The sequence below is a fragment of the Paramisgurnus dabryanus genome, chromosome 18 (assembly GCF_030506205.2).
Source record: "Paramisgurnus dabryanus chromosome 18, PD_genome_1.1, whole genome shotgun sequence".
Taxonomy (NCBI): domain Eukaryota; kingdom Metazoa; phylum Chordata; class Actinopteri; order Cypriniformes; family Cobitidae; genus Paramisgurnus; species Paramisgurnus dabryanus.
In genome coordinates this window covers 14,237,021-14,261,931 of record NC_133354.1, presented here as the reverse complement: position 1 = coordinate 14,261,931, position 24,911 = coordinate 14,237,021, and the positions used below count along the sequence as shown (strand labels likewise).

Below are 24,911 nucleotides of genomic sequence, written 5' to 3'. Positions count from 1 at the left end.
TATATCATTAGAAGATCAAGTCCATGTTATCTTTTGTTATGGACCATCTATTATATAATGAATTACAGGAGCACATAAATACCTGTGAACAAATACAGTTTCTCTTTACCTTGTACCTATTCTGTCTCTTTATCCTTATGAGGCAGATTTTTTCAAATATTTAATAAATATAATGTAATAAATTTTTTCTTACATTTCAGGCAAAATGGACAGTTATGTCAGCTATATATTCAATTTTTTTGTTGATTTAAAGAGTCCCGGTGCATAGCAATGTGAATCCTCCATTATGACCAAACACAAGATAAAAGCCATTGCTGCATACTCATAAAACTGAATGTACTGCTTGGTCATGTACACAACATTCATACATAATCGAGAAAGAAAGATCTGGCAAAATCCATTTTGAATTACTGAAAGTATTGGTGTGTATGTGGATGGGTAGAGTATTTTAAAGGATATTCTGGGTTTTCTTTTATGCAAAATCAATTTACCCTATTAGTGGCATGCTGTGATTACCACAGACAATAATTTTAGAATCCGTGTGTATAAATGAAACAAGTTTAATTACACTTGAAATGAAAGCTTAGCAGGAAAGTGGAAAATTGATCAGCAGGAAAATCTACAGCAGGTAAAATATGATACTATTATCCTGTTTGAAAAAATATAAATTAAAGATTACAACATATTACTTGATAGACTGGTGAGATATAGATAGTTGTTAACCCTGTTGTTGCAAAGTTAAATCCAGTCTTCAACTCACAGTAGGTTTCATATGAGAATATATATAGAAGTGCATGCGTTTAATTTACACTGGAACACAGAAATGACTTTGGAAAATACTTTATCAGACATTTACCAGAAAAAATCTTTATCAATATTTTACTATGTTCTTACCCAAATTAATACATCCCTATCTTTTTTCAATGCGTGCACTTTTAATCTTTGTACAGTGTTTCTTGAATGTGTTAGCATTTAGCCTAGCCCCATTCATTCCTATGGCTCAGAACAAAAGTTTTATTTTGTGCCACCATACTTACTCGTGTATGTACTCACATAACAGTCTTTAAATAGGGAAAACATGGAAGTGTTTGGTGGCTTCTAAATTCATCCCTGTTTGGATCCTAAGGAATGAATGGGGCTAGGCTAAATGCTAACACATTCACAAGGTGCTGTACAAAGATTAAAAGTGCACGCATTGAAAAAAGATAGGTATGTATTCATTCGTCTAAGTTGAGGTAAGAACATAGTAAAATATGGAAAAACGGTGGTGTTTTCCTTTAAAAACATATTTTCGCATTTAATAAAGATTAAAATTTCTGTTTTATAATTCTGTGTAAAAAGATTTGAGGCCCTGTCTGTGAAATCCAGGCTAAAGTATAATTATCTGTTTATGAGATTTGGAGCATCAAAGTTTGATTTCAATCATTGAATTCAATCTTTGACATGACCTTACTCAGTCGATATTAAACATAACAAGGTTATATTTTTACAGAATTTTCTTTACATTATGCAGGATGAATTTATATAAAAGACAAATCACAAAAAAATACTTTAGCTGGTGTTTCACAGACTGGGTTACATTTTGCAAGCTAAGCGCAATAAAAATGCGTCCTCCCAATGAAAAGTGACTTTTTTTACGAGATTTAGCACGGCTATAGGCGACAATGCAACCCTCAATATAGCTGGAAGGTTTTTTTTTTAGGTGCAATTTGAACATTATGGTACAGTTGATGTCAGCTTTGATTGACATTTTTAAGGTTGCATTAAAATTGTCTAAGAATCAACAGCATGCCACAGAGGTGATACATAGATATTAGGTTGTTAAACCTTCCTTTAATGGTGGATGGCTTGTTGTGTGTAAATTAAATGCATTTTTTTTTTCTACAGAAGGACAATCCTATGACCTGCGTTTACTGTTATACTGCTAATAATAAACCTTTAAAGTTATCTCTCAAACAACCCCTAAATACTTTTGCTTAAAAGCACTACACCTTTATACAGTTCAGTATATTGTTGGTCATCGAGTACACACACTGAGTACTGTGTGTCCTGCTGCATGCGCTCTAAAGCTGAAAGCATAGTCCCGTTTTTACACATACGTGAGGGTCTGCGTACAGTGCACGTGACGCAATTTTCGTCATCAGAAAAGTGCACGCGTACTGTACGCGATTTTTGAAACCTTGTGTACATTGTACTTGTAGGTCGCGCATGCGGGTACAGGAGTGTGAAGAATGTAGGCCTCGAGAGGTATTGCAATTTGTCGCAATGCGCATGCGCATGTCAGCGAGTCAAATGAATTATGCTTTGCAAGGCTATGCGTTCGACTGTGCACGTATGTGTAAAAAACGGACTATACCCTGGGTTTAAGAGGGGGTCAGGGCCCCCCAGATACCCCCACTGTGTCTGTATTGTGTTAGCGTTGCCTTTTCTTTCTAGGTTTTGGCCTGGTGCAAGAGGAGCTGCTCTCCCCCGCTTCTATGCAGTACAGCCTGCCCTCCCCACTGAGCGTCGAACCGTACTGGCAGGAGGTGTCCAGCCTTGAATGCGCTCCCATCGCCACCACAGAAGAAGACACAATGATGGAGATGTCGGACGTGCAGGTGTGGCCCGCTGGGGTCAGTCCGTCATTGGTGACAGTCGAGGACTCGTCACTGGACTGCAGCAGCCGCGCTGATGACTCGGAGGCTAACACGTTGAGTCTGCCCTGCAGCAGCTTGGGGAGGCCCAGCAGCGGAGCCAGCGGGGCCAGCGGCTCAATTTTGGAGCTGGAGGAGGGGGAGGAGGAAGAGGAGGTCGATGAAGAGGATATACAGCACGACCTGGCGTCTGGATGCACAGAAAAAAGTTGGGCCAGTGGCGCTGTCCCAAAGACTAACTACAATGGGCAGGCTGGAGGTCAGAGGTCGGAGAGCAAGAGGACAGAGGTGGTGGCGGGCGGCAGTGTGGCGGGTGTAGCTAGAGGAGGAGGAAAGGGTGGAAAGGGGGCAAGTTCAGAGGAAAAGTTTTCTGTTCTTACAGGGCAACAGATCTACGCCCAGTTGTGTGAGCGAACCGGATTGACTAGAGCCTTAGAACACAATGGAGACAGGTATGGGTCAGATCTGTATGCCACTTTTTTACTGCCTGCTTAAGACAGACAAATGAAACTTATACGGTTTTTCTCCGTCCAACCTTTGCAGGCTCAGTGGTGGTGCTTTCCAACCATTTGCACAGGAGATAGAAGGCTTTGCCGATTCCCACCACAGCTGGTCCCAACCCAAAGCAAGGCAGAACCTAGAGGCCATGATGTCATCGACCCAGGACCAAAATCAGTCACGTGTAGCACAGGAGGCCCTGCTTACACCGGTATGTGATACAGGCCATTCGGAGGTCCTCCGTGGACGTCTGCTGGGCACTCAGCCCTTTGATAAAGGGCTGGGCTTCTCCCATCAGGAGGGGGAATTGCGGGCATGGGACCAGGACAGACGGAAGGCACAGGTGTGTCCTCTGGGCTGTCCAGTCTGAGCAAAGTGCATGTTTTGGGCACTGTGATGATTGTTCGATTATTCCCTGATAACAGAAAAATTGAAACATAACTGTTGTTCGCTCCCTGCAGAAGGACGATCCAATAGATCTAACCGGTGATCACCTGCATGAAGAGCCGTTTGCAGATAGGCACGGGAATGTTGTAGCCAAGGTGGGTGTCTCAGTTTGGTTCATATATTAGTATACATCAGGGGTGTCCATTCTCTGTCCTGGAGGGCTGGTGTCCTGCAGTGTTTAGCTGAAACTTCCCTCAACACACCTGGCTGCAAGTTTCTAGTATGCCAATAGGACCTTGATTAGCTGGATCAGGTGTGTTTGATTAGGGTTAGAGCAAAACTTAAGAGAGACCTTGGCTCTCCAAGAGCAATTTTGGACACCCCTGGTATACATCAACCGCGGGATATTTCATATTTCATTTTGTCCACTTGCTTTATCAGTTAAAGGAAAACACCACCGTTTTTCAACGTTTTACTAAGTTCTTACCTCCGCTTAGACGAATTAATACATCCCTATCTTTTTTTAATGCGTGCACTGAATCTTTTTACGGCGTGTCTTGAATGTGTAAGCATTTAGCCTAGCCACATTCATTCCTTAGGATCCAAACAGGGATGAATTTAGAAGCCACCAAACACTTCCATGTTTTCCCTATTTAAAGACTGTTACATAAGTAGTTACACAAGTAAGTATGGTGGCACAAAACGTGCTGATTTTTTAAGCAGATAAAAATGAAAACTATCTATATTATTGCGCCGAGGTCAAAGTGCTGCAAACTAAGTGCTCTTCCTCCATACAGTATAGTTTTCATTTTTATTTACCTAAAAAATTTGTTTTATTTTGTGCCACCATACTTACTCGTGTAACTACTCATGAAACATTCTTTAAAGGATTAGTCCATTTTCTTAAAAAAAAAATCCAGATGATTTACTCACCACCATGTCATTCAAAATGTTGATGTCTTTTTTTGTTTAGTCGAGAAAAAATTATGTTTTTTGAGGAAAACGTTTCAGGATTTTTCTCATTTTAATGGACTTTAATGGACCCCAACACTTAACAGTTTTAATGAAGTTTAAAATTGCAGTTTCAAAGGACTCTAAACGATCCCAAACGAGGAATAAGGGCTTTATCTAGCGAAACGATTGTCATTTTTGGCAAGAAAAAAAAAAATGCACTTTTAAACCACAACTTCTCGTCTTCCTCCGGTCCTATGACGCGCCAGCACGACCTCACATTATTGTCTAATGACATAGAAAGGTCACGTGTTACATATATGAAACGCACATTTGCGGACCATTTTAAACAATAAACTGACACAAAAGACATTAATAGTATCATTCGACATACAACAACGTCGGAACGGTCCTCTTTCTCCACACTTGTAAACACTGGGGCGTAGTTCCGCATACGTCATCCGTGACCTTTTGACGTGATGTCGTATAACGTGAGGTCGCGCTGTCGCGTCACAGGACCGGAGGAAGACGAGAAGTTGTGGTTTAAGAGTGCATATTTTTAATAGAACAGAACTGGGTGTGTCAGTTAAGGGAGATATACAAAATATGCAGAGCTTTGGGTCCCCTAGGACAAGATTGAAAACCACTGGTTTAGAGTACTTTGAAACTGCCATTTAAAACTGCACTAAAACTGTTAAGTGTTGGGGTCCATTAAAGTCCATTAAAATTAGAAAAATCCTGGAATGTTTTCCTCAAAAAAACATAATTTCTTCTCGACTGAACAAAGAAAGACATCAACATTTTTGATGACACAGTGGTGAGTAAATTATCTGGATTTCTTTAAGAAAATGGAGTAATCCTTTAAACAGGGAAAACATGAAAGTGTTTGGTGGCTTCAAAATTCATCCCTTTGGATCCTTAGAAATGAACGGGGCTAGGCTAAACGTTAAAACATTCACAACACGCTAAACAGAGATTAAGTGCATGCAAATAGATATGTATTAATTTGTCTAAATAGTGGTAAGAACCTAGTACAATATTGAAAAACGGTGGTGTTTTCCTTTAACCACCTTATTGATGGATAATGCATCTATCCATGTTTATTGTTTTAAAATATTTGTAGTGAATGTAGTGAAATTTTTTAATGTTTTTTTTATATTGCATACAAGTGCTGTTGTAAAGCTTTTGTTTCCATACTGTTTTCGCTGCAGTTGGGTGTGGATGCGAAGAGGGATGTACAGGCCGTGAAGCGCTCCAGTCTACGGAGAGTAAAGCACTGAAACAAACACATGTTGTCCAGAAGGTACGGGGCAAAAAAAGCAGACATGATTGATGTTTTATATAGCAACCTCAAGCCCAAAGCGAGACTTTAGTGACCATAAGTACAAAACGTGACTTTGGTTGGCTTGCTGTTGCCAATGCGTCTGAAATATCTATTTAAAGCAGCAATCTGTTCTTCCAGGGCCGGACATCCACTGCCAAACCATCCTTCACCTATGTACGCTTGGTAGACAGAACGAGACACTGAACGATGGAGAAAACATAACCCGAGGGATTAAAACAAGCAGCGAACGAGAACAACTACACATCCCGCCCAAAACCAACGACAGTCAAGCGACCACAGAGCATCACTGGAACAAAAAGGAGGACTCCTACCTGTAGTTTTGTAACATTTTTAAACAGACAAAAACAACTAGATTAGGGCATGAACTTTTTTTGTACAAAACGTGAAGAAAACAACCAAAAAAAAGCAACAAAAGTGCTTCCTGTCAACTGTAAACGCATGACTGACTGCCGGTGCATGACCTATGAGCTGTCGTTATCTAAGAAAACTGAAGGGGTACAAGGTAAAGGGCCGTTCCTGGATGGGCTTGGGAGGGGGGTACTCATGGACCTTTTATCTTGAAATGAAGGGGATTCTTCAAAAAAAGAAAAAAACGGAGTCTCAAGAACGCAAACGCCCAAAAAATCAACAGTTCTTTATTTTGTCAAACGGATTGTCAAAACACAGCAGCATAGTTGATGCTAAGCCCGTCACTTCATTTACACAGGCCCTTTATCCTGTTATTCAATGTGATATATGCACTCTATGCTACGTGAATGTGTGTCGGTGTGTGCGCGCGTGTCGGTATCTTATGCATGTGTACTCGCTTCCAGCTTTATTTCTGGATCGGTCAGAGCTAATTTGGTGTTTGCCATGGGAATGAGAATAAGCCTCTGTGCTCTCCTGCTCGTGAATGTCCGTGCGTGTTTATTTCCAGACGCTTTCCGTCCGACTTTGTGAAACGTATTTGTGTTCTGTTCAACTGTTAGCCACCTTTTGCTTTCGAGATGATTTTAAAGGGCCCCCCTCCTCCAAACAGTGTTAATTGATCATAACCAGGTTTTTTTAGACGAAGGTGGTATTGCTCTGTATGTACAACACCCCATGTTTCTGACAACCTACGGAGGGCACATGCTTATATTGTCTAATATTGTGTTCAGACCCTCTCTCCATTTCGACCTCTGACCAACCGACCATCCATTCATTCACATTTGCTTTTTATTAAGCTTCCATGTCAGACCGATTTCAGAGACTAATGTAGCATTGCATGCTGGTTTTTACTCTTTTCATGCTGTTCTCTAGGGCCGGCTTTCACTTGGTCCCTTAGTTTTAAATTAATTTGATATTATTAACCAAGCTGTGCCGGTGAAAATGATCGTAGCTTTGACACCCGGGGCTTGGGGACTATCTCTGAGTAACTGCTTTTGTAATGTTTGGGATTTCAGATCGAGAAACGAGGAAAGAAAGCATTTTAAACTTTGTTGACGCTCTTTCTTTTACCTTTTTCTTTAGGTGTACAGTTAAAAATAGACAAATATACAGACAGCACTGTGACAGTCCACCTTAAAATTGACCCCTGAACTGTGAACTCACAACTGTCTGTCTCACTTTTTGGCTTCAGATGTTTTACTTTTATCAAGTTCCAACATACGTAGTGCTCGCACATACCAACAAGATCCTGTACTATTGCAAGTACATGTAAATGATGTCCTGTTCACATCATTCACAAGTATACTTTAACATTCACCTTTGTTCATTTTGTTTTCTATGAAAGAGCCCAAACATAAACAAACACTTAAAATATAGTCTACCAAAGCAATAATATCAATGTGCTGAACAGTTGGGATACTGTTTTGTTGTTGGTGTGTGTGCGGGTGTGTGTGTGCGCGCGCGTTTGTGTATCATTTGAACTTGTCTACGAGTGCTTGTGTGATCAGTATATCCTGTATTTACCCAACATTTTAGTAGCATTTGTAAGATGTATATGTTTGAAGAGATACTCAAGCATGCACAGGTATCTCACAAGGGTCACACAGTATGCAATTACGTGATATACATTACAATTCAAGTTCATAAAATGGACACCGCGGATGGGTGTTAGGGGTAGCTGTGTTTAACTTTTAATGGGAAAGGCATTGTTTATGAATGGCTGTGGAGTCATGGCTGGCAAGCGTAAGGCTGAATATCAGGGACGGTGCTCAGCATTTAATCACAGCACAGTAGCTTACATATTCATGAGCACACCGTGATATTGGCTCATGCATTCATAAAGTTTAATTTGAGGATTATGAAAGAGATGAGTGAATTATCCTTCAAACAAAGACAAATTTAATTAAGGAATGCATGGACAATTGGACGAATGATTGTACTTTGTATTTAAAAATGTTTAATTAGATCCTTGTGTTTATTTATTTGGGGTTCATTGTGTGCGTTGCAAAACGACACGCGTCCTTTCTCACCAAACATTTATGAGTTTTGCCTCGCACTGTATATTATTTTCTACAGTTCACTCAGGTTTTTGTTGATAAATGATTTTTCTTCCATGTTTCTAGTTAAGACATAATAGTACATTCACTCTCAGGAGTATGAGGATTGTCAGTGAGGGGTGTTGTGGGTAGGGGTATTGACCTAAGCATGAAGGACATGGATACTTAAAACATGTTCAATACCTTATTGCTGCTGTAATGGTTGAGCAAGACTTATATTTAATATTTTTGGTTTTAAAAACAAAGTGGGGGAAAAGTAAGAGAATATATTATGTTTTTATTTATTTGTTTGTTTGTTTGTTTGTTTCGAACTGAACAAAATGATTCATTCATTGCAATTGTTATGTATTAAAGAGTTTATGTAAAATGTTTAACTGTTGCAAAAATTTAGACTTCACCTATACTCCTTTAGAATGAATTAATGACAAATATAAACGCAATATCATATTACTCTGTACTAAGGAATGCAACTGCGCACATGCACAGAAAAGATGTTTTTAATAAAGACTATATGTATAAATATATGACAAAATATATTTAATTAGAATGCTATGCACCCTTATTAGAGTTGTTATGGATGTACTTTAAGCATATTAGTTAGTTAATCCAGTGATACGAACATGCCCATATCATGGGGAATGTAGAGGCTTTGTAGCTATTTGGACATGTTTTCATTTCCTTTTTTTTATTGTAATGGAGAGAGGAAATACGAACATTGAATATGTATACAAGCCTTTATTCAGATTCATTCTGACATGAAGATATGTATAGACCATTTACCCTGCACACCAGCTCAGATCATTTACAAAAGTTAATAAAGAAAGATGTGACATATTGTGATACTGTGTGCGTGTGTAAACCAATTCAGTGCCTTAAAATGCACAATGCATTGACATAATGAAATAGAAAGTTGAAAGGGAGGGGCATATTGAGTGGCTCCTCCCCCTTTTAAATACCCAAATAGTGTTTCTTTTACCCCACAACCTTGAATATGATGAGATGTTGAAGTGCAGAATGATGTCATAAAACCGCTGATATTGGTAAGTTTTGAATACTTATATTTAAATGGGAATTGTATTAGTCTGTTGGAGCACACTATACAACATATTATATTCATACTAAAAGAATACTTAAAGGGATAGTTCACCCAAAAATAAAAATTCTGCCTTCATTTACTCACCTTCATGTTGTTCTAAACCTGTATGAGTTTTTTTTTTTAATGAAGACAAAAGAAGATATTTGGATAAATAATGGTAAGCACACAGCTGTCGTAACCATTGACTTCCATAGTAGGAAAGCACATATTATGTAATAATATTATGGATGTTAAATAAATATATCTTCTTTTCTATTAATCAGAAAAATGAAATTCATACAGGTTTAGAACAACACGGGGATGAGAAAATTATGACAGTATTTACATTTTTTGGGCGAACTGTCCCTTTAAATGTTTACACAAACGAGTTGCGCGCTTGCGAACGATTCGTTTGCGTAAACATTTAAAAAAAACTACAAATCCCATCTTCTTGCAGTTCCGTGACCCACCAGTGAGGGCGACAATACGTCATGACTCAGTTTTAAATAGCCCTTTCCTGGTAATGTTGTGCTGAGTGCGTGTTGTGTGCATGAGGGAGTGAGAGAGAAAACGTGGTCGCTGAGAAGCCTAGCATTTAAGCTAGTTTGCGAGTGTGAACGTGTGAATGAAGTGTTACACAGGATCAAATATTTAGTATTATTTATTTTTGTATGTAGTCAAGTTGGCAAAACTAATAGGGTAACAGTTAAATCTTTACTAAAAAGTCATTTGCTGCTGAGCCTCAGCTAACATATGCGTTTTCCTAACGGGCTTACATTTGCTTCAAGGTGCAGAGACACGATTCGATAGAGGCAGCTTTGTGACTTTGTGGCGTTCAAAATGTCCATGGGCAGTCAGAAGACCACCAGCCAGGCGATTCCGACCACCAGGCGAATCACAATAACTGATGCGGCCCATATGCCTCATGATTACTCCACAACACCCGGAGGGACCCTGTTTAGCACGACTCCTGGAGGTAAATGTCATACGATTTCAAAAGACGAATAATGTCCGTGCATGCTCGTGCATTGTTTTTGTTTTCGCTGGCGACATAGCGATGCATTCTTGAGCTCGTGCACGGCTCGCATTGTCTTTGTGCTTGACAGACTGCGGTGGTGCGCGTGCTCATCCAAACATGACCTCATAATGCACGTCTTTTATTGTTTTACTGTGAACAATAGTTGTTAATGTGTAATAAATGCATGGATTATTTTATTGGGTGTTCACTTGACAGGTGTCACCAAGTTCATCGTGACGAATTTAATGTAAATACGGATATTTAGTTGCTGTAACGTTACAGATGTGTCGTTGCTTTTGTCAGATGATGGACAGTGTAAACAACAGTCGACAGAACGGCGTGACAGTTCACGAGTCTTGTGACTATGTGTTTCCTTATATGAGGCCACTTCTGTTTTTTTTTTCATAAGAAAAGCTCTTCTGCTGTAAAATCACTTCGCATTCATTTAATCAACATTCAGAGTACAATTTATTCAGATATGAAATGTAACACTCATATTACGTCATGTAATGTAATTAATCCGTAAAGTTAAGTATTGCGTCACACGTATGACTTTTTTTTCAATATACAGTTTAAGCATGACATGAATAGTGAATCTTCTATGTATAAACCTATACTTTTACCTGTGTTTAGTAGGCTACTGCTGTTTATACTGTAGCATGCTTGTAATGCACTCAATGACTTTACCTTTTGAAGTTCAAGGATATAAGTGTTGATGTGTGTGAATGTTGACATTAGGTTTAGCTGATAGGACTGGAGTTGTTCGTGTTGTCACTACACAGGTCTGGTTCAGCCTGCTGCCTTTTGTTTGTGCTTTTCTCTTTAACACTTTCCTGATAAAGTGTTTTAGTGCATAGCATACAGATATCTCTTATAAAGAGCTTGTTAAACATCTCAACACTTAAAATGGTGAATGTTGGAAACTGCACAGTCATTGAGACGTGTCTAGACTTGCATGGATTAATTGCAATGCTTTGCAAGTGTTTTTGTTATGGCACTATCTGAATGCACCTGTCTGTCCTTCATGGGCTCATGGTCAGCACTGCATTTGTACCCTGATAATAAGACCTCCCACCTAAACCATAACCAAGTGTCCTTGTCTGTGAAATCCAGGTTAAAGTCTCCAAGGGCCGTTTTCCCGGACAGGGATTAGACTAAAATAAATGTAAGAGCTGTCCAAACTGAAAACAACTTGCACTGACATATCTTAAAATACATCAGTGCCCTTTGTTTTGCCTAAAAATGCACACAAGTAATGTTTTTAGTAAGGCATGTTTGTTAAAACTAGTTATATTTTATAATTAAACTAAGGCCTAGTCCTGGTTTAAGATAATCCCGGTCTGGGAAACCACCGCTTAATTTAATTATAAGATGTGGAGCATCAGTTTGATTTCACTCATTGATTATACATTGACATCAATCTTTGACACATTTTGATATTTTCACATAACTTTCTTTACATTATGTAGACTGAGTCAAATATATGTTATTGGATTAAATGCTAATTACTACTCCACAGGTACCCGGATCATCTATGACCGAAAATTCCTGCTAGAGTGTCGCAGCTCCCCGTTGGCCCGCACACCCCCATGCTGCCTCCCTGACATTCCAGGAGTGACCGTTCCCCCTTCGGTCACCACAAATAATGATAAGGGCTACCCCAAAAAGACTATCATCAATAATAATATCAGCCCCCTTGCTGACAAGAGCACAGGTACATTTCTTTCATCTTAAACCTTCTTTTCTTGAAAATAGGATGCCTATACTAAAATGCAGTTTTTAAAGGAGTTGTTCACCCTGATACCATCCTAGATGTATATGACTTGCTTTTTTAGTTGAACACAAAGAAATAATTTTATATTACTATACAGTTGTGTTATATTCTTATATGAGGCTAAACATGGCGAAGCTCCAAAAAAACATAACTGAAGGTTTTCAAATTCATCAAATCCAAAGACTAGTGGGTTAAAATATGAATATAAAATAAAATATGAATATATATAATGTAAAATATGTCTTCTGAAGTGAAATTATACATTCGTTAAAAGAAAACTTTTAATATTTTGAGCTTTTTTAGCGATTTATTCAGTGTATGAGGCTTGAATATGTTGATAAAAAACATATGCAAATATTTGCACAGAAATGTAATTAATTTTTAAATATAAAACTAAAATTTGGGGCATTTGAATGTTCATCACTGCTGACACACATTGAAAAAATATTTGAAGCATGTTAATATGGTTTTAGTAATATTTTGGTCTGTTTTTTTTTTTTTAAGGAGACGATGCTCAATTTGAGATGGATATCTAACTAAAATAGAGGACTTGCTGCATGAAGGAGGTGACGACTGTAACAAATATTTCCGTGATGATTACCGTTCCTTGAGCGGACGAAGGCACAGAAGAGTCCTCCTTCTTTGTCATCTTTTATTTTCTTACCATTATGTACTGTTCTAATGGCATTTTCCTTTTATGTATTGATGCTGTCGCTCAAGACACGCACAAGCCATTACTCTTGATTCTCTACATCAGCTAACACTGTTGTGCCTGAAAGAGCCACTGTATCGAATGTCAGATCGGTGCATCTCAAGCACATTGATGCAGGCAATCCTGCTCAGCTCTACTTCTGCCTAAAACATGGACAGGTTAAACCACCATGGTTAAAAACCACCATGTTACATTGTTTTGATACAGATTGTTTGTGTAATTTTGAGAAATGAGCAGTAGGGGGGGCAACAGTAATTTTTTGGGGGGTTGTATTCTCATTAAAAGTCATGAGGAGAAAATCAAGAAAAACACACTCAAATAGGAAAAAGTCAAATTTAGCATACTGTGATAAATTTGACCACTTTCCATTATGAATTTTGTAATGATAGAATTCAATTATTTCTGTTGGTCATGAGGAAATTTTTCACCTAAAGTGTCATTCAACCGAATGTTAAATGCCTTTCTTGTTTTTTTTTTTTTTGCTGTGAAGTTCTCTACACTGCCCTGTAATTCCTGAAGAGACATTTAAGCATTAAAAAAATCAATAAACACCAGTTTCCTTATTTATCTTTTGGTGCTGCTTTAAAATAAATAAATACAAAATACAAAGACCATATTTCAAACAATTTTTATTAAATTTGGCAATTTACATTACTATTTACAAATCCGTTAACACAAAAAGTAATAATCTTTCAAAAATAGCTTCACGTTATTCAGGTGCCTCTGTGCAGAATGCCTCAATAATTCCATGGAAAATACCACAATATTGCACAATATTAAAGTTCATATTCATACTAAGATGTTCATGTCCAAAACATTGAAGGAAATTTGCTTTTTCATCCCGAAGTATCATCTTCTCTTGTGCTTTTATATATTTAGGTACATATCCAAATTAAGTGCTGATTTTGAGTTCATTTGGGATTTGGGGAGGTCAGTGGCATCCACATTCTCCTACTACCATCCCTTCATGGTGTCTCATAACCATCTTCCCATTCTCATAGTAGAGCATGGAGAGTGGAGCCAGACGGGTGGGTACGCAGGACAGGCATGGGACCCGGTCTGGGTGGTGCAGCTTTAAAAGGCTCTGCAAATAAAAAAACAAAAGGCAAACATTAGACTCATTAAAGCAAGAAAGCATTTCAATTCATATTTGATTAAAAAATACACTTACCTGCATATAAGCATGGTTTGTTGGGGTGAAGCTCTCATCTACAGGTGTAGGACAGCTACCCTCACAGCGAAACGCATTGTAGCGTTTCGGATAAACAATCCAGTCGCTCCAGCCGATCTGATCGAAGTCTACCCACATGTCCACCTTTCTGCAAAGTGACTTCTTCTCCTCCTCATCATGTGAAGCACTGGCGCTCATGCTAGATCCTGCTCCCCCTCGCAGTCTCTCACCAGATCTGTGGTTCCTCTTGTGACGTCGGGTCATAGATTCACCTCCACCACTGACCCGGTCCAAAGCCACATACTTGGAGAGTTCAGCAGTCTTGATGAGGGTGGATGTCTTCGCCTGGTTCAGTTTGGAGTAGACCACCATCATAACCCTGTTTGCAGTGGAATGGTGGACACTCTTTCCTGCATCCGCTTCCTTATCCACCGCAGACATCTGGGCGTTTTCCTCAACGACCATTGTCTCACCCTGATGCAGCCAGTACTTAAGAAGTGCTGTGATGTTGAAAACCTTCCAGGAGGAATGGGAGCCCGGGTCGTTCGGTTTGGCCTTCACACGGCCGAGGTGAAGCCGCCCTTCGACGCATGGGTTCCGGTCACACTCCCGTTTGGATGAGTGGTAGATATCCACCTCTATGTCGCCGGCGGATGGGAATTCTGGAAGGCGAATCCGAAGTTCAGACCGCTGGACGTTGTCTTTTGTTGATATGGAGGACATGTCAAATGTCACTGCCCATTTGTCACCAACCTGATGGAAACCTGAAAAATATGCAGATGTGAAGTTAGTTCTCCTTAAAAATAAGAAAATGAACACAGATCTTAGGTCAGTCAATTATGAAGTCTAGAAGGATAAGAGATGTGTGGTGCTTAATTAAGTTTTCACACATGGGCCTTTGGGACAAGCAGTTAACAAAGCAGAAAGCCCTTATTGTGATGATGTGTATTGCTACCAAAGCCACTTTAAAACAGACGTCTTGACGCTAATACACACACTGACTAATAAACATAATACGTGACTTGGCTAATAGTAGCAGTTCGACTGCTGCCCAACCACATTAAGCACTTAGTTAGAAAAATATTTTAATTTAATAATAACGTTACTAAAAAAAAAATATTATTCAATATTATTTTCAATAATAATATCTAAATATGATTAATTGGTAAATAAAATGACATAACATAGCCTATACATTTAACCTATACATTTGAACTTAGTTATAAAAATAACGAATATGAACTTAATCTTAAAAAATTTCTTGCATTGGAAATTAATATCTAAATATGAAATATTGCCAAAAATGTATGAATAAGACGTCATCATGTTACATCGTCATAACATACGTTTAAGAAAAGTCATTTAACATATTTTTTTCATGTTATATCTACGAAACATTGCTTAATTTGTATAAATAAATAGTTAAATCATACTAATAATTATTTAAGACAACTACATTTTTTTGTAAAATAGGCCTAATGTCAACACGCTAAGTTACACCTAAAATAAAATATAATAAATAATAGCTACTTACTTTTGGCGACGAGACTCAAGACTGAATCGGAATCGTATAAAGTTGGATTCTCGTGGCTCATGTGTCTCTCGTCTCCAGTCAGAAGGCTACGGTAGAGGTGCAACATATAAAGCGGATATCGGTTCGTGTGGCGGCTGTGACCCGCCTGACCTCCGGCGCTCCTGCCAGCCTCGCGCATCCTATTCCTGAACGCCTCGTGAAATCCAGGGAAGGATGCTGCAGGGCGCACTGAAGCGACCCACAGCGCGAGAATCCCACACACAAACAGCATCATATCTAAAACAGTGAGTTATAATCCAGCACGCAGTAAATCTTATGTCTCGAGATGTTTCTCCCACACAGCTCTCTGCAGAATGAAAGTCATAGCTGACCAACTAAGTTTACTTATAGAAACTTGCAGTCTTTTGATGGTCTATGGGGTATTTGGGCTCTTTGAAGTTCCCCTGTGATCCATACTCGCTTAGGGGGAGTTTAAAGGGGTTCATGTCTCAGCGTCGTCGTGTATCGAAACCAGCGGTCTTTTGTGCGTCAACAGGTGTGAAAACGTTAATTCTTCTGCTTCACACGCTGTGTATTGGAGGTCCATTTAAAAGCTCACTACAACAATAATATTAGTGCACTGCATTTGTTCATCAATGCGACTTTGATTAAAAGGAGAAACACTCCAACTGCTGGATTATTTCTTAGTTTGAATGAAAATAGAGGAAGTCATTTTGTTTCTATGTCCATGCATTATATCAGACGATTACAAGTAATTATGTCATTTGGTAAATCTCCACATTATTTTAACAATACAATTTTAAGTCATTACCTCCTCGTTCAGTTTAATAATTTTTACATCTGTTGGCTCCAAAGATAGGCCTATAATTGTGTTGAACAGTTGTGTTGAACTGGAATTGGCTAAACGGTTTATACATTTTTAAATTACAATTTTTAGCATTGTCAAAAACATTACCAATGCAACTCAGATCTCAACTAATAACACTCTAGGCATTGTAGGTCATCAGCATATATAAAAAAAGACAATTTACTCTCTTCTTTTTACTTGCATTGCCGCTGATTGTCCAACAAGGGGCGCTGTTCTCAAAATTCATCATGGCTCTCTGAAATATGATTTGCCAAATTGTAATCAAAATGATACACCCCAGTAAGGCTCTCTGTATGACAACAAAACATATTGACTGTTCATCCTTGCGTCACTCATTTCTCCCGACACTTCCTGTATGATCCGTTGACAAGCTCTGTGCAGATTTTGAGCACTCAGAGGATTTCGAAACATTGAAGCATATGCCACTGCGAGGTGCACACACAGCACACATCATTATTCTCCCATAGAATTGAAGGAGACCAGCTGTGAATGTCAGCGGCAATCTCACACACAGCAACGCTGATAAGCGAGAAATTGGCACAGAGTCCCCCACCCAGTTACAATACCATATGCAGTCATTTGATGATAGTATGTGAATATATATACACTACATCTTTCTATCCATCTATCCATCTATCTATCTATCTATACCGATTGTAGATGTGTGGCATGATATGGACACCACAAACTACAGTATGTGATGCTGACCTGCCCTGACACAGCGTCCTTGCTTTGGGCAGATGGCCTAATTAATCAGCAGGCACCCTAATTGTTGTGAATCGGTTTGCAAAACAGAGACCTTAGACCTCTCCTGTAGGAAAAAAAACGGGTTTGTGGAGAAGGAAAACAGAATCAAGCCCTTTGTGTGGTGCTGGAAGAAAAGTGCACACTTGCGTTCTAGATGGCAACAAAACAAAAAGGCCATGAAATATGAAAGGGCCGCCTTTGTGTCATTTGAATAATGGGGATAATTACCCTCTGTCCGGCGAAGCACCTGCATTTGAAATAAGCCTTTGATACCAACTTAAATCCAGTGAGATGGTGCTGTTTGATTAAGATTCAGGCATAGGCTATCTGTGCCTTTACAACAGCTGAGAGATGTCAACAGGCTGCCTGCACACATATGATAAATAAATAAACATCAGTGCAATGTATGCTCTGTAGCCGCTTTCCTTTTTTACATTTTTTTCAATAAACCTCATCTCATCAAAGTGAAGATCATGTTTGTCTTATATTAAATTTATTTGCCAATTTCAGCCAGACCTGGCACTTTCAAAGCACACCGGACGCCATACAGATATACAGATATCCTGGCATACTAGATAAACAGGCTCCTTGCAGATATTCTTTAAGCACCTACAAAGCTATCTCTTTTTAATTTGCTTGGACTGCCAGGAATCCATTGAAGAATCGGCATTTCTCATTAAAACACAGTCCTGACATTGTTCGGGATAGATTACTTTTTTCTGCCACTGTGGTAGAAAAAATCACAGGTTCGTTGTAACAAAGGCAATGAAATTCCTAAAAAAGTAGGCTTGTTTTTACTTTTTTTTCCCCTCAGAGCAATAGAGGCAAGAGTGTTTATTGAAAAGGATCATTGTTGATAAGAGCTGGAATCTCACACAATACTATACACTCTCAAATCAAATGTGTTAAAACAACCTATATGTTGTATCTAGGCCAACACATTTAATTTAACACCTCTGTGTTATTATTGGAACGACACACTTTGTGTTGTTTTAACACATCTTGTGTTATCCCTTTTATTTATTTGAGCACAAAATCATCACGAAATTAGACATAATGGGGTGGTTTCCCGGACAGGGTTTAGGTTATTCCAGGACTAGGCCTTATTAATATTAGATAATTTAAGAAGTTTTCACATACCTTTGAAAAAAACTACAGATGTGCATCTTAAGACAAAGCAATTTCAACGAAATATGTTAAAATGAAACAGGACAAGGTGTTTTTAAATCAGTGCTTGGTATCCCAGGGGACCCCAGTGGACTTTTCTTTCATTTTTTAAAAGTGTTACCTTCATCTCAGAGGCATGAAACTCTCTGTGACTTTTCCTAAATAATCTATCTAAATATGCACAAAAAACTGGGCTTGATTTGGTTGTTCTAAAGGTGTGTAAAAATTTTTTTACCGTTTAAGGTGTTTGGGGTCAAAATGACTCCACATTGAAAATGAATGGGAAAATAAAAAAATACTTTTTTTTTCATTTTGTTTGTCAAAAAAATAAAAGTAAATCCATTATGAATATGAAATTTTCTACATATCTAGTCCTGGAGCATAAATTTAAATTGGAACGAACTTTCCATCTCATGCACATGCACACGCACACACACACACACACACACACACACACACACACACACACACACACACACACACACACACACACACACACACACACACACACACACACACACACAATAAATACAGATTTTTTTAATATATATTCACAAAATATATATCATAAAGTTGTGAGAAGTTGAAGTATCAAGAAAAATGAAGGTAAAATGAAATGAGTCCTTATGGACCTCTATTGGATATATGTGGTCATTGCGCTTTTTTATTATAATTTCGAAAGTTTTTCCCACAAATCAGCAGATGTCAGTATCCCTAATACATAGAGCAATGTCCAAAAACAATTTAGATTTAAATAATTTAAGAAATTTTTTCTTATACACAATGTGTGTGTCATGCTATTTAACGCGTTATTTCATGTTAAAATAAATGAAAGGGACAACACAAGTTATTGTAACATCTTAAAACTTTTTGCTGATGACAATTTGCTGTTTCACAAACCTATAAAACATCTATAATATGGCAGGTTACCATTTTGACAACTTACACATCATATAGTCGGGAATGTTGTCACAAAAAGTCAACATTTGGTAAATAAACTGTATCTTTTCATTGGGCAATAATTATTTTTTGCAGACAAGACTACCATGAGAAAATTTACCCGAGCACATTAAGACATAACAGAAAAGAAACAGAACAGGCCGGTTTTGCCTTCATTAGATATTGCTTTGTTTTTCCCAGCACTATAACGGTCACCTGATGCTTGTGCTTTTTCTCCTTACTATAGCCAGTCCAGTGCCAATCATACTGCCATTGTAAACAAAAAGATTTTCAGGACATGGAATTTACAGAAGTTGAGCTTTTGCCTCCAGGACAGGGTGAGTTTTTGTGCTTCACAAAACTTTGCCATAATCTAAAGCTTATTAGATATACCATAACATCTTTAAGCTGTGGAAACACATAACAAATAAAAGTAAAGGTTTTTGAGCACAGATGAAAGTGTTAGGTTTATTTTTCAAATCAAACCAATCTGGAACCAATCTTTGTCATCTTATGAAGTTTAAATCAAAGATTTAAAGAACTTTGTGTAAAGTCCAAATACATGTTTACGCTTTCGGTGTAAATTGCAGTTAGTTCTCTGTGAACACCATGAATAGTAGACAGATAACAGGGTTTGCCCTCTGAAGGTTGAAGTGTGTTGTGAAATCTGTGTGTGCCACAGAAGTGGGTGATAATGCCAGGTCCTAAAGCCAGATAGGTAAACAACCTTATCTCTTTCCCAGCACATACACACAACGGCTCGAATCCAAATAGTTCTGCTGTTTGTAAATGTGGGAATAAATATAGAAATAAAAAAAAATTCAGTGGAAGAGGTTTAGAGAGATGAAATAGGCTCTCTTGGGTAAACTGTCAGTCTGATTTATCATGCTATCAAGTGAGTATTTATTTCTGTTTGTCACCAGATTCCACTCTGATTGATGGTAACAGACTTAAATTTGGAAAGCTCACATTAACACTCAATGTGTTTGGAATGACAGAAATCTCAATTTAATAATATTATGTAATGCTTTGTAACTATATGCGGGTTGCAGTGTAGTTTAACTTTTATAATTTTGTAGGTAAGGCATTGGGAGTCTCTGAACTTTCAGAAATTAAAGAATCATAATGTGCTTTTATTTAGTTAATTTTTGCAGAAATAATGCAGCAAGAATGATTTTTTGCTTTGGGATTTTTGTGCATTTCTATATCAAGGCTCACATTTAAAATATTTTTTCTTGCAACTGATAGTCATGTTCTTCCCAGATGAAACATAACTTTAAAAATCAATAAACATTGCAAAAACACTAAACACACGACTAGAGCCTATGGTAATAGACACTATGAATTTCCGAGTGTGTCTGAAGTTATTTAGTTGGCCTTCATTAGCATTCTCTGTGATGACATCAATCAGACGAAGGGCAAGGTAAGAGCCCCTCATCTGTCGACAATGACAGGTCTTCTCTTAGTTTGATTGCAGTCATCTCATACAAGCACAATAACTGCTATGTGTGATGTCACTGAGCAAATGATTCTTGTCATCCGCAATGATACAATTCAGGGGTCAGTTCTCCAAAATAAAATTTTGGCAGCATATTGCAATTATCAAAGCATCAAGAGGAGGTTGCAAACATAAAATATACATGGATATCAGCTGACGTCACTCACTTGTCTTCCGCCATTTTGAGGACTTGAAGTGGTCGCAAAAGAACTAGAAGCTATGCCTTCATTATGCTGTGAGCATCAAAATTGCTATTTTAACAACACTAAGAAGGCTCAACACAACATGATATTTTGCTCTAAGTATCGCCTATGTCTCTACACGTGAACTCAAGCATTGAGAACATTGTTTGTGAACAGAGAGTTAACTAAAAAGAAGGTTTTGAACAACTGACTTTGGATGATTTAGCGTCCGCTCGCCGCCTTCTTCCCAGTCAAGATGTATCGATCTCCAATTGCGACGTAAGGAGGGAGGATTGTAAAGATCGATATCTCCTAAAGCATAGTTCCATAAAAATGCACGGATAAGTCGTTGTTTTGTCGCAAGTGAAAAACAATATTGACCTTCTAGTTGAAAAAGGAGCCTCATATGAGATTCATTCATTCCCCTTTGGAAATCGATTATTTACGTCTGGCAGAGATGACGAGCGGACACCATAACAGCCAAAGTCAGTTGTACAAAACCTTTCTGTTTAGTAAACTCTGTGTACAAACAATGTGTAGAGATCCAGGGGATACTTCGAGCAAAGTTTCATGTTGTGTCACGCCTTCTTATGTTGTAAAATAGTGGTAGTTCGGTAGCAGCGGACAGCGGCTGGAAGAACGCATCAGGGATCGAGAAGGCATCACACCCTAACCAAGATATATATTTTTTAAAGTAGCGTTTATTTTCATGACAGTCGAGATGCGACATGTTGTTTTTCGTAGCCCTTTACTGTATCCGTAAGAATCATAGACAGTAAAAGATAAGAAATCCCTAAATCGTAGCAAGGTAGCCAATGCTTGTCAAAAGCCTACTGGTACTCGGTAGGTCCTAAAGATGGCGGCATGACGTAAAAGGTGAAATCCATCTATAGGTGGCATAGACGGAGAGTGTTCTTTTAAATAATATGTTGTTTTGTTTCTTACTTAGCACTAGAAATGATTGTGACTCATGCCTTTTATCTTAGCAATCCATGTGAACTTCCTTCATCCAGAAATGACGGCAATAAGGTGAGTCATGCATCTGGAGATATTTGGGTTGAATGCCTATTAGAAAGAGTTGAAGCAAGTCTAATGATTTAAAGGCATCAGTAAAAGCAGAGGTCTGTGAAATTTGTGGCTGAATTAAGGTATTAGCTTCAAATCTCCGTTCTCTAATGAATTGCAAAACAAAACTAAATTGAAAAAAACGTGAAGACATTTGTCTTAGCATGTTTAGAGCCTTCGAATGCAAGAAACACACATACACTGATAAAAATGTACCTTGTAATGCACTGTTAGTTGCTTTAGATAAAAGCGTCTGCCAAATGCATAAATGTAAATGGTGTAGACAGAAGTGTTTTCGCAGATTTGAGTTTGGTTTATTGGATGATGAAATATCTGTTGGTTTGGATAGCCTATCTGTATTCCAGGTATGTGGAAGCCACTGACCACATCATTCAGTGAAGCTGTGAGTAGAAGTGATGTGTACCAGAGGGAAAAAACAGGAGGGCAAATCAATACTCACTCATGTGAGTGCAGAGGTTTGCCAGTCATCATACTGATAACACACATTACACGCAGTTCTAAATGGGCTATGCAGACGTGGGTGAAATAAGGAACGGGGGCGTTTTATTTTTAGAAAAAAGTAATTCAAAATGTTTTTTATATAAAGTATTTCAGTAATTCAATATGTGACCCTGTGAAATCTGAGATAAAGTCTCATAATCTAATTATAATACGAGGAGCATACATTGGAGTCCACATTGATTTCAGTCTATGACCTTACTCAGTCAATATTAAAGATATTACGGTTATATTTCGACAGAATGTTCTTTACATTAGTAGGATGATTTTATATAGAACACAATAAATCACAAAAATGTCTTTAGTTGGGTTTTAAAGATCCATTGTATAAGCAAAGTCTTGTGTAATAAAACATTCATAGCACTGATTTATAATATGGCCTGCCTCAGCAGCAAATAATTTCAATACAACATTTTATATAATCCTCGCTTATATGTAATAATTGTTAAAGCAGCACTAAAGAGTTTTTGTTTTTTGCTCCCCCTACAGGTTGGAAGCGGAATTGTCCATTACCACTGTCGTAAATAATTTTGCCTACTGCAGCAAAGCTGGCTCTGATTGGATTGTAGGTCTTTTGTAAAGCAAGTTTTTGTAGTTTTCACTCAAACTACAGGACCACTACCCAACGGTTGGAAACTTCTTTAGTGCAGGTTTTGGCCGATAGAGGGCTGCAAAGCGAATGTGAAAGTGCCGTTCACCCTGTTTTGAGTGGATGAACCACTGAAATTTTTTTAGAAACGTTATTTTAAGGTAAAAAAAACTCTTTGGTGTTGGTTAGGAACAGTATGTAGGATTGTGGCCAAAACTGGTACTGCAATAACAAAACTTGTGGCCAAAACTGGTACTGCAATCACACAACTGGTGGCCAATAGACAACATGACAACATAAACATCAGTTGAGGGCTGCAACTCCAACTTTAAATGACAATATCCTGACAGGACCACTGTTTTCAGTGATAAAAGTATTTAAAATGAAGATGATTTCTTAATGTCTAGTGACATATCAGGGCTATTTTATGATTAATTGATATAAATTTCTTACATACTGTTCCTTTAAATTTATATTTTTGTGGAATTCTTCAAAACTTAAGATTTGACTTTACTTTTAAGGATAATCTATTTATTTATATTTATCTGTATAATTTTTATTTGCAATATGCTAAAGGCAGTTAATTTTTTAAAAAATGTATTGTTAATGGAAACATTTATAATGTATACATTGGATCAGAATCAGGGACGTGCACAGGAATTTTGAGGGGTAGTTGCTCTGACCTAAAAAAAAAGGCACCCCCCTCAAAAAAACCTCACGGGATATATGAAGGAAAGAGAATAACATAGTCTTTATTGAAATATATATACACAAAGAAGTAAAACACTGAAATACAGCCCTCAATCACCTTAACTACTACTAATAACAACACAGAAAAACATGATGTGTGTCACGTTAATCCCTACATCAATAAATAACCCTATCAATATCCTATCAAGTCACTGATAGGTTTCTCCAAATGTAATAACTGAAAATGTGTTCTTCTGAAAAATGATGGACATATGCATCTCGGACAGCTTGGGGGTGAGTAAATCATGGGTTTAATATCATTTGAACAATCTGAACAATTCATTCAAACTGATTCGCGAACCAATTCAAAACGTTTGGCCCATTTGCTTTGTAAAGAATCGACTCAAAAGACTCATTTATTTGCAATACTTTGTAAGGAATCGACTCAAACGAGTCATTAATTCGCGAATGTTCCAGAAACACGAGCGGCAAATTTAAAAATAAAATATACATTTCATAATTAATTAAAATACAGGAACTAAGGAATGCCGCCCAGTGTAACGAAGTAAAAGTACGATTTATTTTTTTCCACCTCTGAATAGCAAAGTGAGGCGAGAAGGGCATATGGGCAGTTGCCCGGGCAACCCCCCTGTGCGGTCCCTGATCAGAATTAAAGCACAAATTTTCATACTGGAGCTTTTAAAGTTGTGCATGCATTTAGGTGTCACATCTGAAAAAGAGAGTTAAAGACGGGTGCTGCTTTCAGCCTCACATGGTTTCTTGTTTTTTTCCGCTTGGACTGAGCTGGCCAGTCTGGACATATCAAGCTATGTGAGCATGGTTATGTTCTTCTGATCACTCAGCTTGGTCTGCTCAACGACTGCAACACCACAAGAATAGTTCAATCCCCTGAGGAAAAGAACTGTTATATGGTTTGTGAGTCTCTTCATCCCAATGGCTTTAACTATTGGTTGTTGATAGTATAAAATCCAGCACAAACTGCATAACGTTGTGAGTAAATAAAAACATTTGGAGGTGCCTTAAGTAATAGTAAAATTATTTTTTATAAAAAAAATTTATT

The 24,911-nt window shown here is 38.0% G+C and overlaps 3 protein-coding genes across 8 annotated transcripts in view; 2 read left to right on the top strand and 1 right to left on the bottom strand.

The window, feature by feature from the left end:
* Positions 1-9,114, top strand: part of ank1b (ankyrin 1, erythrocytic b) — an 85,441-nt gene extending 76,327 nt beyond the window's left edge. For 3 of the 5 annotated variants that reach the window (XM_065286807.2, XM_065286806.1, XM_065286808.1), the window contains 5 exons: positions 2,437-3,088; positions 3,180-3,477; positions 3,596-3,676; positions 5,684-5,775; positions 5,935-9,114. In XM_065286807.2, coding sequence (XP_065142879.1) covers positions 2,437-3,088; positions 3,180-3,477; positions 3,596-3,676; positions 5,684-5,752 — 1,100 coding nt within the window. In that variant the 3' untranslated portion in view covers positions 5,753-5,775; positions 5,935-9,114. The remainder of the gene's footprint in view (positions 1-2,436; positions 3,089-3,179; positions 3,478-3,595; positions 3,677-5,683; positions 5,776-5,934) is intronic. The other 2 variants (XM_065286810.2, XM_065286809.1) reach the window with 2 other exon arrangements.
* A 764-nt stretch (positions 9,115-9,878) lies between these two features.
* Positions 9,879-13,412, top strand: eif4ebp1 (eukaryotic translation initiation factor 4E binding protein 1). Of its 2 annotated transcripts, none has more exons than XM_065286804.1 (4): positions 9,879-10,056; positions 10,146-10,333; positions 11,895-12,089; positions 12,654-13,412. In XM_065286804.1, exons 2-4 carry the CDS (start codon positions 10,198-10,200, stop codon positions 12,683-12,685), a joined length of 363 nt encoding a protein of 120 aa, XP_065142876.1. In that variant the 5' UTR covers positions 9,879-10,056; positions 10,146-10,197; the 3' UTR covers positions 12,686-13,412. The 2 variants fall into 2 exon arrangements, with proteins under 2 accessions (XP_065142876.1, XP_065142877.1); XM_065286805.2 differs by having other exon boundaries at positions 9,883-9,970.
* Positions 13,413-13,535: 123 nt separating this feature from the next.
* ndr1 (nodal-related 1) lies at positions 13,536-16,482 on the bottom strand. Its single transcript, XM_065286803.2, has 3 exons — positions 15,567-16,482; positions 14,033-14,796; positions 13,536-13,945 (listed from the first exon to the last, which is right to left on the bottom strand). Exons 1-3 carry the CDS (start codon positions 15,838-15,840, stop codon positions 13,793-13,795), a joined length of 1,191 nt encoding a protein of 396 aa, XP_065142875.1. The 5' UTR covers positions 15,841-16,482; the 3' UTR covers positions 13,536-13,792.
* Between the last annotated feature and the right edge of the window lie 8,429 nt (positions 16,483-24,911).